This window comes from Chiloscyllium plagiosum, chromosome 7, assembly GCF_004010195.1.
Source record: "Chiloscyllium plagiosum isolate BGI_BamShark_2017 chromosome 7, ASM401019v2, whole genome shotgun sequence".
In the NCBI taxonomy this organism is placed as follows: Eukaryota; Metazoa; Chordata; class Chondrichthyes; order Orectolobiformes; family Hemiscylliidae; genus Chiloscyllium; species Chiloscyllium plagiosum.
Window position 1 is genome coordinate 48,771,050 of NC_057716.1, and position 17,623 is coordinate 48,788,672.

Below are 17,623 nucleotides of genomic sequence, written 5' to 3' on the forward strand. Positions count from 1 at the left end.
AAAATAATATATCGACTATATTAAAAAGACAATTACTGAAAGCAACTGTTGGTAAGATAAACATAATTTCTAACATAAAGTAAACTAAAAAGTTAACACCAGTACCTAAGGCCATCAGCAGACAGTGCAGTCCAGCCGTCCTGCAAAATTCTGAATTCTGTGGATCCTTCCATGAGAATTGGCTCTAGAATTCAGATAATATACACCAGGAGTTCGGCATCGATCACAGGAAATGGAGTCACTGATATCAAATATATTTTCTTTTATGGTTACTCAAGTACAGCATAACAAAGGAAAAATGTGGTTAGAGAAACAGAAGTTTAAATGATAAATTTAGTAGTAGAACTGAAAGACTTAAAATAGTCCATCTGAAAAGTAGGACTGCAGGGGAAATAAAGCGAGAAATAAAGTTAAAACAGACTTCTTTATTTAATGCCTGATAAATATTTGGTACAAGTTCTAAGTAGAGCTTGTGAGATAAAGTATTGAGGTTAGTCAAAGTACATTAGATGAATTGTTTCATATTCATTAGTTTATTAAAAGATTTAGAACTAATTTTAGCACTTTATGCTAAAACTGCAGTTCGACAAATCAATGTAAAGTAGTTCTCCTGGCTGCTTTTTTGTCAGAATTTTGACTTTTTTCCATGCCGTGTCAATGACATTATAATGGTTAATGGGTGTATGTTGCAATGTAATGGCCTCAGTTCAGCCAAACCAGATAAATTGCCAGACATCGATGTATAAAATATAGTTGAATAAGAAAGACAGGACTCTAGGAACATAGAAACAGGAGTCAGCCATTCAGTTGCTTATGACTGACTTATAGGTTAACTCCTTTTCCCTGACTTTGTTCAGCAACCCATAGTACCCTTCCTATCAAAGTTCTATTAAGTTCAATTTTGAAAATTTCTCAATTGTCTCAATAGCTACTGTGAGGAGGGAGTTCCAGACTTCCACATCTTCCTTCAAATGACTAGCTCTAATTTTAAGGTTATGGCTCCTTGCTCTGAACTCGTTCACCAGTGGAAATAGTTTCCTTCCGCTTTCTTATCAACTCCTTTGATCATGTTAAGCATCTTAATCAGATTCCCCTTAATCTATAAAAAGGGATGAGCTTCAATGAATTAATGGTCATTTTTCGATCTTCACATTTTTATAATCTTACCAAAAATATTGATTACATATAAACATTAAAATTACTAATTAAGTAATTGGAAAAAGTGATAAAAATGGTTAAACTATCCACTCACATGAACAGGTTGTGATAATCACAAGCATCAACTCAAAATATTCTATTCTAAAAAACTACATTTAAAAATAGGGAAACCATGCTGAATTACTTTACAACATTCATCAGCAAATTAATGTTTAATAATTGTAAAATCAAATCCAATTTTTAATTATTAAGAAATATTATGGCAGATAAACATGTTATAATCTACATTAATTTCATCCTAATCAGAGTTGTAGAGCTTAAATAGACTCAGAAAGATAATGCAGTTTACTGAATTTTAGATTTCTGCACAAGATACATTTCTAATGGGCAGATAATATAGTGACAGTTATCAGTTGCAGTGATGACAATATTTACCTATTGTAAATGTCATTCCCTCTTCCATCATCAGGTCATTGGTATTAACTGTTGTAAAGGCAGAAACAAAGCTTGTTCAGGTACGTACACTGGTGATCTGAGAGGTATATCAAGGCTAACAATATACAATGCTGAAAGTTCTTAATTCATTTTTTAAAATTCATTTGTGGGATGTAGGGATTGCTGCCTGGTCAGCATTTATTGCCCATCCCTAGTTGCCCTTGAGAAGAGGGTGATGAGGGGCCTTCTTGAACCTTTGCAGTCCACCTGCTGTGGGGTGATCCACAATGGTCATTTTGAATTCAGGATTTTGACCCAATGACAGTGAAGGAACAGTGATGTATTTCCACGTCAGAATGGTGGGTGACTTGGAGGGGAACTTGAAGGTGGTGGTGTTCCCATATATCTGCTGCCCTTGTTCTTCTAGATGGAAGTGGGCATGGGTTTGGAAGGTGCTGTTAGAGGATCTTTGGTGAGTTTCTGCAATGCACTTGCAGATAGTACACACTGCTGCTACTGAGCATGGGCAGTGGAGGGAATGAATGGTTGTGGATGTTGTGCCAATCAAGTGGGCTGCTTTGCCCTGGGGTGTCAAGCTTCTTGAGCGTCATTGGAGCTGTACTCATCCAGGGCAAGTTAGGAGTACTACAAGTGCCTTGTAGACGGTGGTCAGGCTTTGGGGAGTCAAGAGGTGAGTTACTCACTGCAGTATTCCTAGCCTCAGTGCATTTATCTAAGGTTTATTTACACCTGTTTAGTAATGAATGAGAACCTTTTATAAAATTAAAATCTAAACATGTTAATTTGTATTCATGTAACAAAACAAAGAGCTGAAGATCTGAAACAAAACTGAAAGTGCTCGAGAAAGTCAGCAGGTTTGCCAGCATCTGTGGAGAGAAAGTAGAGTTGACGAAAAGTCCAGTGACCCTTCTTACAGAGATTTGTATTCAAATGTGTATGAATTAATATCACTCAACCTGAACTGCAATGCTTAGTTTGCATAAGATAATTCAACAGTTAATTTTCTGATTGTTATATGAAACTTCTCATCATAAAGCATATGGATTCATTTTATAACTTATGTATTTCAAAAGAACTTCACATTTATCAATAAGAAAACAGTTGATTATGGAAAATGTTTTATTCAAATAAGATAAATAAACTAATGCTTCTCCTCTCCTCATTTGTATTAACAAAATAATAAACAATTGAATTTTAAAAAGTCCTTATTTAAACCACATAGCTCCCTTTGTTTGGCCTTATGGTTTCTTGTGCAATTTGCATTAAACATAATAAAATGGTTCAATTTCAGCAATATATCTTTATTTGGTAAGTAGCATGATTGTTTTAAGCAGTGGACTATAAAGCCTATATTGAATGAATATTCATCTTTCTTTTTATAATTTGGACAACTAATTCCAAAAATGGGCCTAAATCAACCAACTGTTGAAGGCTGGTTTTAATAAGAATGCACTTTTTGCTGGGAGAGCGTCAAATCTAAAGATGTAAACATAATTTAAGCAATTAAACACTTTGGCCATAACCATAAAATATTTCAATAAAACATCCAAAGCAAATTTTAAGATTAGATTAATCTGATTTCTATTCTATTCTACAAATTAGATGAAAGAATTAGATGAAAAAATTAGGACTTTTGTTTTTACACAGCAAGTTGTGTGCTACAATATATTGCCTGAAGTGATGCGGAAGCTGATTCAACAGTAACATTCAAAAAGGAATTTAAAATACTTGGAAAGGGTTATGGGAAAGCGTAAGGGAAAGGCAATTATTGACAATATATAGTAATGACTTGAATGAGGAAAGTAGACAATAGACAATAGGTGCAGGAGTAGGCCATTCTGCCCTTCGAGCCTGCACCACTGTTGCCAAGTTTGCAGATGATACAAAATTACGTAGGAAAGTAAGTGCTGAGAATGGCTCAAAGAGTGCACAGGAGGTTAAGTGAGTAGGCAAATCTTGGCAGATGGAACAATAATGTGGGCAGATGGAACAGTAATGTAGGCAAATGTGAGATTACGCACTTTGATAGGAATAGAAGGGCTAAATATTACTTAAATGGAGAAAGACTGCAGACAACCATGGAAAAGAGAGATTTGGGAGTCGTCTTTTTTTTAAAAATTCACTCTTGGACATGGGCAATGTTGGTTGGCCAGCACTTGGTGTCTGTCCTTAGTTACCTTGAGAAAGTGATGGTGAGTTTTCTTCTTGAACTGCTGCAGTCCACATGCTGTTGGTTGACCCACAATGCCCTTAAGGAGGGAACTGAATCACAAAAAGCTAGCACACAAGTTCAGCAGGTAACAGGTTTGGTGAATACAATGTTTGCCTTTATTGCAAAGGGCATGGAGTATAAAAATAGAGTGGCCTTGCTAAAACTATGCAAGACATTAGTCAGACCACAGCTAGTATACTGTAAATTGTTCTGGGCCCCTCAAATAAGGAAAGATACGTTGGCATTGGAGACAATTCAGAGAAGGGTCACTCAGCTGAAGCTGAGCATGGAGGGACTACCTCAAGAGGAGAGATTAAGTAGATTGGGCCTGTACTCACTGGAATACAGAAGAACAAGAAAGTGATCTTATTAAAACATACAGGATTCTTAGGGGGCTTGACAGGGCAGATGTGAAAAGGCTGTTTCCCCTATGGGAGAGTCTAGGACCAGTGGGCATAATTTCAGAATAAGGTGCCATCCATTTTAGACACAGATGAATAGAAATTTTTTCTCTCCGACAGTAATGATTCTATGGAATTATTTTTATCACAGAGGGCTGTAGAGGCTGGATTGTTAAGTATATATTCAAGGCTGACATAGTATTTTAATCAGTAAGGAAATCAAGAGTTATGAAGAGTAAGCAGGAAAGTGGAGTTGAGATTATCAGATCAATCATGATCTCACTGAATGACACAGCAGACTCACTGAGCTGAATGGCCTACTTCTGGTCCTATGTCTTATAATCTTATAGCCTTATGAGACTAACTGAGCAGCTCTTCCAAAGAGTTGAGCTAGACATGATGAGCCAGATGGCCTCTTCAAGCGCTGTAAGTTTTCATACAGGTCTGCAAAGCTATCCTTCCAACTGTCCTCACGTCAGAGATTTCTACGCTGTGTCAGACACAATTTGGTCTACTGTGTCTACTGTTTTTCAGCTTAGCTAACTAGTTAAACTGCCAATAGTCACTATGTAGGAACATACAGAGGGGAAACATATATATATATATATATAAAACATGGCTGAAAGCAGAGATGTATTAAGAGTTGTATTTTTGGAAAATGTTCTCCTACAACCACTGATTTTAGAAAAGTACTCAGCATGGAAAATTCCCAGGTTTGAGTCAGGTGACATGAGTTGGAAAGTCAATAATGCCAGGCCCGGTAGGATGTCTGTTTACCCTTAGGTTAAGGAGGGAATTTTTAGGCTGAATTCTGAAGTAAAATGAGCCAGTGTTCTTGCTCCTCGTAACTGCTGACAAGCTCATGTTTGGAGTGAGTTTGTGCAGACTTCATTTGAGAGCACATACTGAAACTTCCTCCACATTAGGACATTCTGCTAAAATTAGAACATGCTTGAGTTATTGGGTGAGGTGATAGAGGAACTGTGTCCCAGCAAAGAATCAATAGAGTCATGGAGGTATACAGCATGGAAACAGGCCCTTCGGTCGAACTTGTCCATGCCGCCCAGTTTTCACAATTAAACTAGTCCCATTTGGCTGGAATTAGTCCATATCCCTCCATACCTCTCCCATCCAGGTTGTGAAGATGTGCAGGCTAGGTGAACTGGCCATGCTAAATTGCACATAGTGTTCTGGGATGTGTAGGTTAGGTGCATTAGTCAGGGGTAAATGCAGAGTAATGGGGAGTGGGTTTGGGTGGGATACTCTTCGGAGGGTTGGTTGGCCTTGTTGGGCCGAAGGGCCTGTTTCCACACTGTAGGGATTCTAAGATGCTAAGATCCACGTACCTGCCCAAATGTTCCTTAAATGACAAAATTGTACCCGTCTCCAATACCACCTCTAACAGGCAGTTCCAGAGACTCACTACGCTATGTGTGAAAAGATTGCCCCACTGGACCCTTTTGTATCTCTCCCCTTAAACCTATGCCCTTTAGTTTTAGACTTCCCTACATGGGAAGAAGCTGTTACCTATCTACCTCATGATTTCATAGATGTCTATAAGGTCACCCTTCCACCTTATATGCTCCAGGAAAAAAAAGTCACAGCCTATCTAGCATCTCCTTATAACTCAAACCTTCCAGTCCAGGTACCATCCTAGTAAATATTTTCTGCACTTTTTCTAGTTTAATAATATCCTTTCTGTAGTACGGTGCCCAGAATTGCACACAGTACTCTAAATCTGGCCTTACCTACATCTTGTACAGGTGCAAAAAGATGTCCCAACTCCTATACTCAATGCACTGACTGATGAACACAAGTATGCTGAAAGCCTTTTTCACCATCCAGTTGATCAAGATTCTCACTGTATTCCCAGAAACTTTCTTCACTGTTCACTATACCACCAATCTTGTGTTATCTACAAATTTATTAATCACCCCTCCTAAATTCTCATCCAGAAAACAAAATAACAGTGGATCCAGCACTGATCCCTGTGGCACACCACTGGTCACTGCCCTCCAGTTTGAAAAGCAACCCTCTATCATCATCATCTGTCTTCTACCTTCAAGCCAATTTTATATCCAATTTGCTAGCTCTCCCTAGATTCCATGCAATTTAACTTTACTCAATGACCTACCATGCAGTACCTTGTCAAAGTAAATGTAGATAACGTCTACTGCACTGCCCTTATCTACTTTCTTGGTCATCCCTTCAAATATCTCAAACAAATTCATGAGACACGATTTCCCATGCACAAAGCCATGTTGACTTCTGAAATGAGTCCTTATCTCTCCAAATGCCTATCGATCCTGTCGCTCAGAATCCTCTCTAACAAGTCACCCATCACAGACATTAGGCTGACTGGTGTGTGGTTTTCAGCTATTTACCTGCATTCTTTCTTAAATAACGGCACAACGTTAGCCCCCTTCCAATTATTGGGCACTTCACCGGTTTTTGGACAGAAGGAGAAGGCAAATTGACAAGAAAATAAATAGGCACACAACATCAAAACCAATCAAAAGAAAAAGATATAACTATTCTAATAGTTTCCAAATTCTTTACACTCTGTCTGGAGGCTAAATTAAGGCCAATGTGAATCAGCAGAGAAATCTCATTTCTCCTGAATGCCATCTTGTCTGTATATTTGTTTAGAAAGAAACTCCTGTTCTGGTGAGCAATATTCCTTGATGCATTCTACAATTAATAAACATCAAACTCTGACCTTTTTAGACCTATGAGGATCTGTAGAAATCTGATTTTTGGTAGTGTATTTAGTTTTCTGCAAAAGAAGAGCATAATCCTGTTTTATTCAGCATGTTAAGTTGTTTGCAATTAACGGATGGCAGTGGCAGGGGTATGCAGTGGTGATACAGGAGAACAAATATGCATCCACCAACAGCAACACTGGTGTTATGCAAAGGCACACTAAATGTCATTCACAGCCATCAATTACTGTACTCCAATGGTCTTGCACACATCTGGTAGTAATGTCAAAATGCACAGAAGAAGTGTATGTAGTGTACCACCGACAAGTGTTTCTAGTTTATATTAACAACCTTGATTCAGGAGCTCAGACTGATAAAATTCTCAGATAACATCAAAGAAGGAAAACAGATACATCTGAAGAGTTAGCCAAAAGATCTACAAAATAAACTCTTTAACAACCTAACTGCAGAGATTATTAGCACAATAAATTCACTGCAGATTAGCAAACAAATGTCTTTCAATGATGTTGAAACAAAACAGTACAGTACAGTAACAGGCCCTTTGGCCCACCATGATGCCATTCTAAACAAATCCCACCTGCCATTATATGGTCTGCATCACTCCATACCTTGCCTGTTTATGTGTCTGTCTAAATATCTCTTAAACTTTGCTAATCTACCTACTTCTACTACCTGCCCTGTTAGTGCATTCCAGGCATCTAACTTCTTCTATTAAAAACCTTTCCTTGCACATCTCCTTTAAACCTACTCCCTTTCACCTTGAACCTATGCCTCCCTAGTATTTGAATTTTCACCCTAGGAAAAAGACTCTGATTATCCATCCTATCAATGCCCCTCATTATTTTATATACTTCTATCTGGTCGCCCCTCAGACTTTGATGCTATCGTGAAAACAATCCAAGTTCCAAACTCTCCTTCTCGCTAATATATTCAAACCAGGCAATACCTTGATAAACCTCTGCTGCTCCTTCTTTCCTACAATGTGGAGTTTGCACACAATACTCCAAATGTGGCCTCACTAAAGTCTTAAAACAGCTGCAACATGATTTGCCCACTTTTATATTTATTGCCACAACCAATGACGGCAAGCAAGCTGCATGCCTTCTTTACCACCTTATCCATTTGCTTTCAAGGAACCATATACTTTTGCCCCAAGATCACTCTGTATATCAATGCTCCTACAGGTCCTGCCATTGGTGCAGTATGCCCAGTAATTTCATCACTGTAATAAATATAGAAACAAGCATGCTGAACTGTATTGCTAAATTAATGGAATGCTACCTGATGAAGGAGTAGCACTCCGAAAGCTAGTACTTCCAAATAAGGCTGTTGGAATAAACCCTGGTGTTGTGTGATTTTTAATTAAATTAATGGAGTGCAATTTGGAGGCTATAATCCTATGTTGTACAATGCTCTGTTTTAACATATCCTAAGTACAATTTTAGTCATGGATACAAAAAGAAGGCACCCTAGAAGTGTTGCAGAAGAGTCATGATGTTAATCCCCAGTGTTATTATGATCAATAAGAGAAACTTAGTTTTTTTTTATCTTTGAAAGGTGGTGATTAAGAGAAGAACTCACTAAAGTACATGATCATGAATAGTACAGAAAAGCTAAATATGGAAATCTACCTTGATAAACCATGAAAGCAGACTAAACTGGTACAATGCAAATTTAAGTCTGGCATTTTGAAGTCCTTCACATAAAGATCAATAAATATAGAACAGCATAGGACAATTGAGACAGAAAGTCTGGAATAACAGGAATAATTGACTGAGATTGTAAATATAGTCTGAATGTCCATTTCACAAAATATAACAGATTAATAAAATAGAAACCTCACACAATACACAAAAACACAGGCATCTCAAAATTACTCTGAACAGTTATCTTATGAACATTCAACTTCTTGCATTATACTGTAGCTAACAAAACGTATTCAAAGTTGGACACGGTGGGTCAGGCCAACATGGAGTATGAGTGCCAATTTGCAATTTAGCAATATTATAATATAAAATTGGCACCAGTGTGAATTTGGCACTGTACTCACTGTGAAATCAGCATAAACATTTTAAAATCAAAACAGACATCACCATTAATTTCTACAGCAATCAGAAAGCAGAAACATCTGATCTGTTAAAATCCTTTGGATCTTTAGAGATTACCTCAACAGCTGAAAGTAACAAAGCAAGAAAGAAATCGAGGAGTTTTGTCAGCCAAGTCTTTAAAGCTGTCAGCTCAATGTTCATTGTTGGTCAAGAAAGTAAATAAAATTTTGAGATGTATACCTAAGGTGTGATTTATGTCATTGGAGGCAATGTTAAAAAATTACATCTGACCTTAATGATCCCCTATTTATAGTTCTGAATACAATCTTGGCCACCATAATACATAGTGCTACTGGAAACAATCCAGTGAAAACAACATGGCAAATTCCAGAGCTAAGAGTTTTGAAAAATAAGAAAAGATTTTCCACCCTGGAACTTTACTGTCAGACGAAGAAGAGGGACATGCTGAAGTATTTGTTTCAATTTTCAAAGATTTCCAGATTTGAATTTTAAAAAAAATCAGGCATAAAACTGTAGACTTTAAGAGACACTAACGGCCAAAGAAAAATACAAATATGCTGTTTTGCTGAGGACTGATAGGTAGGGTTGACTTCATTACCGACCTGAAACTGAACACAACTTTAGCACATATGTAGATTACCACAGAGATCCTGAAGTTGCTATTGACAGTCAGTGTTCTGTCATAGGTTGCACTGGCATTTACCACTCTACCCCACTACCACTTCTCACAAAAAAAGTACTTACTGACATCAGTGAAAACATCAAATTCCCATTCCCATGTCATTGTCAGAATTCCATGAAATGATTTGGAGTAATGGGGTCATACAGCACGGAAACAGACTCATCGGTCCAACCAGTCCATGCTGAATATAATCTCATACTAAACTAGTCCAACTTGCCTGCTCCTGGCCCATATCCTTCCAAACCTTTCCTACTCATGTACTTCTCTAACTGTCTTGTTAGATCAGTTATAACTGGGTTCTAATAGTGATGGGATTAATAAAATTAATCTAATTAAAAATTATAATTGTGAAGTGCTACTAAATTAGTAATTAGTGATTTTCAAAGCTAATTTTTAAAATAAATTATTTTCTGAAAGAGGATTTCTCCAAATATTTTAGCTTATAACTTTGCCTCATCGCTGTTCCAATCTTGAACTTGGAAATATTTTAAGAAATCATTTTATTTTAATGCTGCTTTATTTCTTGTTGTGGCTTTGTGCAAAGACATCATCCTTTAATGACATCATCCTAGCTCTTTGCTGAGAATTCTGCAGTAATGAATGTGATAATCCATTGCAATAACCACTGCATGACAATAGAGGTGAAATTTTCACCTGGAAGACTGCTAAATTTATAAGTGAAAATAACTTCAGCAGTTAGTGCATTACCTTGCTATCTGCTGCAAAGCTCAACATTTAGGAAAGTGATTAATTGTAATGAAGATGAAAAAGAAAACCATGGAAAGCTTTTTAAAAAAAAAGAAACGGATGAGGTATTGATAGTAACAGCAGAGGTACTGAATAGGTACTTTGCATCCATTTTCAGAGCAGAAAACACGAGCAGCATACCAGAACTTCAAAACAGTCAGAGAACAGAGGTGAGTTTAGTGGCCATTATTAAGGATAAGATTCTGGCAAGGTGAAAGTCTATAGGTGGAGAAATCACCTGGACAGGTGGACATCATTCCAAAATTTTGAAGGAGATAGCTAAGGAGATTGTAGAGGCATCGGTGGTGATCTTTCCAGAATCACTGGTGTCAGGCAGGGTCCCAGAAGTTTGAAAAATAGCTAATGTAAGACTCCTGTTAAGAAGGGAGGGAGGCAGAAGACAGGAAACTATTGGCCAGTTAGCCTGATCTCAGTAGTTGGCAAGATTTTAAAGTCCATTATTAAACATGAGATTGCAGCATACTTGGAAGTGCATGGGGCTAAGTCAGCATGGCTTTGTAAAAGGGAGGTCATATCTGACAAATCTGTTGGAATTCTTTGAGGAGGTAATGAAGCAGGTTAGACAAAGGAGAGTCAGTGGATGTGATCTATTTAGATTTCCAGAAGGCCTTTGACAAGGTGCCACAGAGGAGGCTGCTAAATAATAGGAGAAAGTGAGGTCTGCAGATGCTGGAGATCAGAGCTGAAAATGTGTTGCTGGAAAAGCGCAGCAGGTCAGGCAGCATCCAGGGAACAGGAGAATCGATGTTTCGGGCATAAGCCCTTCTTCAGGAATGAGGAAAGTTTGTCCAGCAGGCTAAGATAAAAAGTAGGGAGGAGAGACTTGGGGGAGGGGCGTCGGAAATGTGATAGGTGGAAAGAGATCAAGGTGAGGGTGATAGGTCAGAGGTGGGACTTGGGGGAGGGGCGTCGGAAATGTGATAGGTGGAAAGAGGTCAAGGTGAGGGTGATAGGTCAGACTGTGGTGGGGGCGGAGAGGTCGGGAAGAAGATTGCAGGTTAGGAAGGCGGTGCTGAGTTCGATGGATTTGACTGAGACAAGGTATTTCCCCTCCCCCCACCTTGTCTCAGTCAAATCCATCGAATTCAGCACCGCCTTCCTAACCTGCAATCTTCTTCCCGACCTCTCCGCCCCCACCCCCGTCTGACCTATCACCCTCACCTTGACCTCTTTCCACCTATCACATTTCCGACGCCCCTCCCCCAAGTCCCTCCTCCCTACCTTTTATCTTAGCCTGCTGGACAAACTTTCCTCATTCCTGAAGGGCTTATGCCCGAAACGTCGATTCTCCTGTTCCCTGAATGCTGCCTGACCTGCTGCGCTTTTCCAGCAACACATTTTCAGCTGCTAAATAATAGGTCATGGCGACAGGGCAAGGTACTGGCATGGAGAAAGGATTGTTTGACTGGCAGAAGACAGTAAGTGGAGATAAAGAGGTCTTTTTCAGGATAGCAGCCAGTAGCTAGTGGAGTTCCTCAGAGGTCCGTGTTGGGACAATGACCGATGTTATACATTAACGATTTGGACAAAGGAATTAAGGACATTTTTACTAAGTTTGCAAAGGAGACAAAGATAGTTGGAGGGACAGGTAGTGCTGAAGAAGCAGGGAGGATGCAGAAGGGCTTGGACAGGCTAGGAGAGAGGGCAAAAAGGTGGCAGATAGAATAAAATGTCGGAGAGTGTGAGGTTATCCACTCTGATAGGAAGAATAGAAGCATGGACTATTTTCCAAATGGGGAAAGGTTTTGGAAATCTGAAGCAGAAGGGACTTGAGAATCCCAGTTCAGGATTCTCTTAAGGTTAACATACAGGTTCAGTTAGAGGTTAGGAAGTTAAATGCCATGTTAACATACATTTTAAGATGGCTAGAATATAAGAGCAGAGATGTACTGCTGAACTCATTGACACAGATTGCTGTGGTGGTCAAGTCACTGAGTGTATTTAGGACAGAGATAGCCAGGTTCTTGATTGGTAAGGAAATCTATGGTCATGGGTTTGGAAAGCACATTAGCCACAATCAAATGATGGAGCAGACTGGTTAGGCCATAGAGTCTAATTCTGTTCATATCTTATGATATAATCAACTACAACAGACACAAAAGTTATTAGTTTTAGACTAACAGTAAAGCTTAGATGGCTAGACTAGAAAGAATAATGGTTTCTTCCTTCTCAAAACATTACTCTATTACTTGCATGTGTGTACAATAGGTTACACAATCATTCATTTGTAAAGAGTAAGTCAAAGTATATTGCAGTTTATACTACTGTGTCATTAATAAAGCAAGAAAAACACATATTCAGTTTTTATTCAGATTTCCATACAATTCATGGGAAGCAGAACATAGAATTCGGAAAATAAACATCATATGTGCAGGTGTCTAACACAAATGTTAATGTCCAGTTTACAGGTCCTTCTGCAGTAATTTTATTATTTCATTCATATGATGAGAATAGCTGGAACATTATTTAAAAATCCTAAATTAATTGAGAAATACTTGGTTTACATAGAGCTTTTTTTTAACATCTCTATATCACCATTCCCTTCAATGTAAGCTACAAGGCAGCAACTGATCTCCTATCTCCAGGGTGTAGATGTAATATTGTTCTGGAGCAAAGTAATTAGAAGTTGGAGTAAAATGCCAGGTGCTGCTGAATCACATTTTTCATGCAGAATGCTTTGCTGAGGCTAGGCTGTTCAACATGTCCTCATCAGGAGGTGACAGAAGGATTTGTGGGGGAGGGCTTCTATTAAATATCTTGAAAACAAATTACCTTTTACAATACAACTCTTAAATTGCCAAAACTGCACATTTTGCTTTTTACAAAGACATTTAAGTAAACAGATTTCACCTGCCTCTAGTGTATGCATGTGCTGGCTTTCCCAATAACATTTACTGTGATTTACAGTTGCTGGCTTGCTGTGTGTAAACATATTGTAATTTGTATCAGAAGATTTCAATTTGCGTCAGCAGGATGCAAATTCATTCCACACCAATCATGGAAACAAGGTTCAAGTTAAGCTTTGCTCAAAGAGAATCAAGACTTTGTTAAACAATTCATTTTCTCTGAATTTAATGCAAATGCATTTGTTTCTACATTATTTAATCACTCACAAATGAGATTCAGGTTATTTGACCAATGTCATTACCTGGTTCATAAAGCTGGAAAGGGTGTCAACTATTAGTCTGGTGGAAAGCAATAAGACAAGTTGTCCTTTAATGTATTTCTGTCAAAGCTGTAGTTGTTTTGTGTAATCCGTGTCATATTTGTTGTTTCTAAAAAAAAAATTGGTGGTGGAGAAAACTTGCTTTCACCAAAATTGTTAAATAGTTGAATTGGTAAAATATTTAACTTTTGCAGTGGATCTGTACTTAGTAAGTAAAATGGAAGATGGATAGTTTTGCAGCTAGCACATTCACATAAGTTGCAAAGCATGCTGATATTTGTTTCTGATAACCATCAGATTTGAATCAAGCAAAAGTAGGCTTCTTTTATTATCTTTAAGAGAAGTTTTAATTATTGACATTCGTGAAAATAAAACTTAATAGCAGGCTAAATGCTTCCCCAATTGCTTTACAATACATTAAAAATAGGGTTAAACCATAATAAGGATATTAAAAGGTAATAATTCCTAAAAGAAATTTAAATTCCTGCTTCCAGTTTTCATCCCAACAGTGGCAGTCATGCCTTCCATTGCCCAGACCCTAAGTTCTGGAATTTCCATGCCAAGCCTCTCTGCCTCAATTCTCTTTTAAATCTCTCCTTGAAATCTCTCTATTTGACAAAGTCTTTCAACACCAATGCATTATTATGTGACTGGGTTTCAAATTTTGTTGATAAGGTTTGTTGTGGGATTTTATTTACTTTGTTACAGGTGCTATATAAACACAAATTATTATGACAAATATTTGCATTCAATCTTCACATACCTCCAACAACTTTCACCTTTGTCAGAGGCAAAGCTTAGCTCAGTTGAATTTTTGAAGTTCAAAATCTTTGAATTAAGACTGGAATGTATGCATAGACATGTATGTTGACTTTTCCATCCAGAACAACTTGTCTCTTAAGAAACATTAACATTCTGATATTCAAATATGCAGATTCAAAACGTAGATTTACACAAATTAAGATACGAGGATAAAATGGTGGGGGCAGAGGTTCAAATTTTTAAAAAGAGGCAGAAAGGTTATCATAGAACACAGAAATAGGTATACTCATCTTCACATTGACACACTGGTTACATGAGAGACGCATATAGAATGTGCTACATACTCACCAGATATTGGTTAATCCATCTTGCAGAAGACGACACAAACAGAAAGATCAAGATACAGAGAAAATGTTTCATAACCATAATGGGCATGACAGAGTTAAAGAAGAGTTAAAGACCTTCAGAAAGATGTAACGGTTTAGAGAATTGGCAATAAATACATATTTGGATATGAAGATACAGAAATAATAAATGCAAGATGAGAAAGATCATTTCGTCCATCTTAGCTTGTGTCCAGAAAGCAACTACAGTCTCTTGCTCCTGCCAACCCCCAACACACACAATGCTCCTATCACGTAAAGAGTTATTTTCAAAGTTCTATGAGCATTTGCGCCTTTAGGAACAAACCAGGAAGTTCTGTGTGTTAACCACACTTGTGAGGAAGAATATCTTTATTGCCAGTTCCAGAAAAGTATCTTTCTAGTTGGAACTGTGCTGCTATAAGTAATATCGTGGGCAGATGACCTGCAGTTGACTTTACCTTCGCCTATGCACGAGTTCATATCTAATACAATAAGTCAGAACATTATGCTTGTAACAGGTACCTGCAGACAAATGAAATAAGTAAGCTATATGAAACACTGTTTGGATTCTTATTTAAATCTCTCTATTCTATATTTTAAGATATTATGAAATAACAAGAAACAACAATTCGGTTAAAGGACCCTTACAAGCATTTAAGAAAATTATTATTTCAACTCAGGGAATCAAAGTATAAATACTTACCATGATGCCAAACTTCAGGATGCCCATGAAAATAAGAGCCTATCCCATGGCCGATGAAATAAGGACAAACTTGCAGTCCATTGGAATCTGCTATCTTACTATAAATAATAACAAAGAAATAATCTGTTCTGACATTTTCATATGAATCTTATTTTTATTTCTACAATATATTTATTCATAAAAACTATATATACATGCATAGTCATTAAAACAGTTCTGTACAGTCTTTGCATATGGAGAAACAAACAAAACTGGAGTATGACTTTCCCAACAAACCCAAGGCATTTCTTACTCATGCAAGGTACTACTTACATATATTTGAGGCATGGTGGTGGTGGGGGTCTGATAACTGAATGGACCCCATTGTAATTTGGCTGAAAGACCTCACATGGTAGTCTGTCACCACTATTTCTTGGCAACGGCTACCCCAAGAGAATATCTCTCTGCATATTCTCCTGCACTTTGGAATGTGCTAGTCTGCAACTCTCAGTCGAGGTCACTTCCTTGCACTGGAAGACCAACCAGTTTTGGGAAGACCAAAGAGTGTCTTTCACTGAATTGATGGTCCTCCGGGCACAATGAATCTGGTACTGAATTCCATGCATTCCAGCCAGAAACAGCAATATTTTCTCAGGTCTCTGTCAGTACAGCTTTTTAGTGGTGGTGGAAAGGTGGACCTTGAGTTTTACTTTGAAAGTTAATTGGCCAGATTTGCTTAACAGGGAGTTCTGTGACATCTTTAAATACAACTATAGACCAGACAGCATGTAAATGATTGCGCCGTAGTTTTAAAATACTGCTATAAAATGGGCATCTAAGGTATATAAGATCAGCATGCTTTGACAAGATTCTGATACTCCGTCATTTCTTCTTCAAGGGAAACATTTTAATTGCAATCAGCATCGGCTACTGAGTTCAGTAGGCTTCTGGGGATACAATGGTAAAAAGGTAAGTACTTTGCTTTTGGGTCTTGAGGGTGGGGGTTGCAAGGGAGTTGGAGTGACTGGAGGTAAGATATGGCAACTGTACCATTCAAGATCAGAGACGGTTACAGAGAGTGGTGAACTCGGCCTGGATAATCACAAAGGCCATCCTCTCATCTATAGAATCCATCTACCAGGCTCGCTATCAAAGAAAGGCTGCCAGCATTCTCAAAGATCCATCCCATCCTGGCAAGGCTTTTCTACAATCTCTACCATTGGGGAGAAGGTTAAGAAAACTGAACACATGCACCAGCTGGTTTTGCAACAGTTTCTACCCTACTATTGTTAGAATACTGAATGGACTCACAAACTCTTAACATTCGCCTGTATCTGTGTTTTTCTTTTTGCCGCTGTTTACCTATTATTTACTATCTATGTTACTTAATTATGTGATTTGCCTGTATTGCTTACAAGACAAAGCTTTTCATTGCGCCGCGGTACATGTGACAATAAATTCAATTCAATTCCATTTAGGTTGAGGTGTTGGCTTTAGCAGCCATTCCTTTACCCCTTTATCCTTATCCTCAACTGAGACAAATAGAGGCCCCACCCACTACCCAACCTGGCAGTCATATCGTCCTGGTTTCTAGGTGGGGATATCAGCCATTTTTGTCTCCTGCTGGGAAGGTCAATAATCAAACTGGTGGGAAGTTGAGGCCCTTAAGTAACTACCAATTAATCACTTAGGGTCTTAATTGCTGGCAGGTTAAAAAAGTAGCTAATGGAAATTCTTGCCCAGCGCTGGATTGCTGAGATAGATTTAAGTGGCAAGCACCCAACTATTTGCCCATCTTATCATAATCCTTATTACCTTAAAGTAGGGGGAAATTCTAGCCTTACACTGGATATTAAGTGAGTAACTATTGATAGGGGATACCTAGGTATATTTCTACTATCTAATCCAAATGCAGAGATCAGTTGTCAAACCCCAAATGGCACCTCATTGAGAACAACTAACTCAGACCACTTTGGGACAGAAGGCTGCAGTTTTGGGACATTAAACACGAAAAGGGATGAAAGAATTAAAAAAAGGAAAAGAACTTGTTCTTACATTATTACTTCCATAGATTCAAGACATACCAAAACACTTTAGAACCAAGTACTTTGAAATACAGTCATTATTGTAGAAAATGCAGGTGCCAATTTGGATAGTTGGATCCCACAAATGGCAGCTA

General features: G+C 38.1%; 1 protein-coding gene across 2 annotated transcripts in view; it reads right to left on the minus strand.

The window, feature by feature from the left end:
• The window catches only part of metap1d (methionyl aminopeptidase type 1D (mitochondrial)), a 175,980-nt gene that overhangs the window by 6,839 nt on the left and 151,518 nt on the right, over nucleotides 1–17,623 (minus strand). For both annotated transcript variants that reach the window (XM_043693641.1, XM_043693642.1), the window contains 3 exons: nucleotides 15,466–15,563; nucleotides 1,594–1,641; nucleotides 106–184 (listed from right to left, as the gene is read on the minus strand). In XM_043693641.1, coding sequence (XP_043549576.1) covers nucleotides 106–184; nucleotides 1,594–1,641; nucleotides 15,466–15,563 — 225 coding nt within the window. The remainder of the gene's footprint in view (nucleotides 1–105; nucleotides 185–1,593; nucleotides 1,642–15,465; nucleotides 15,564–17,623) is intronic.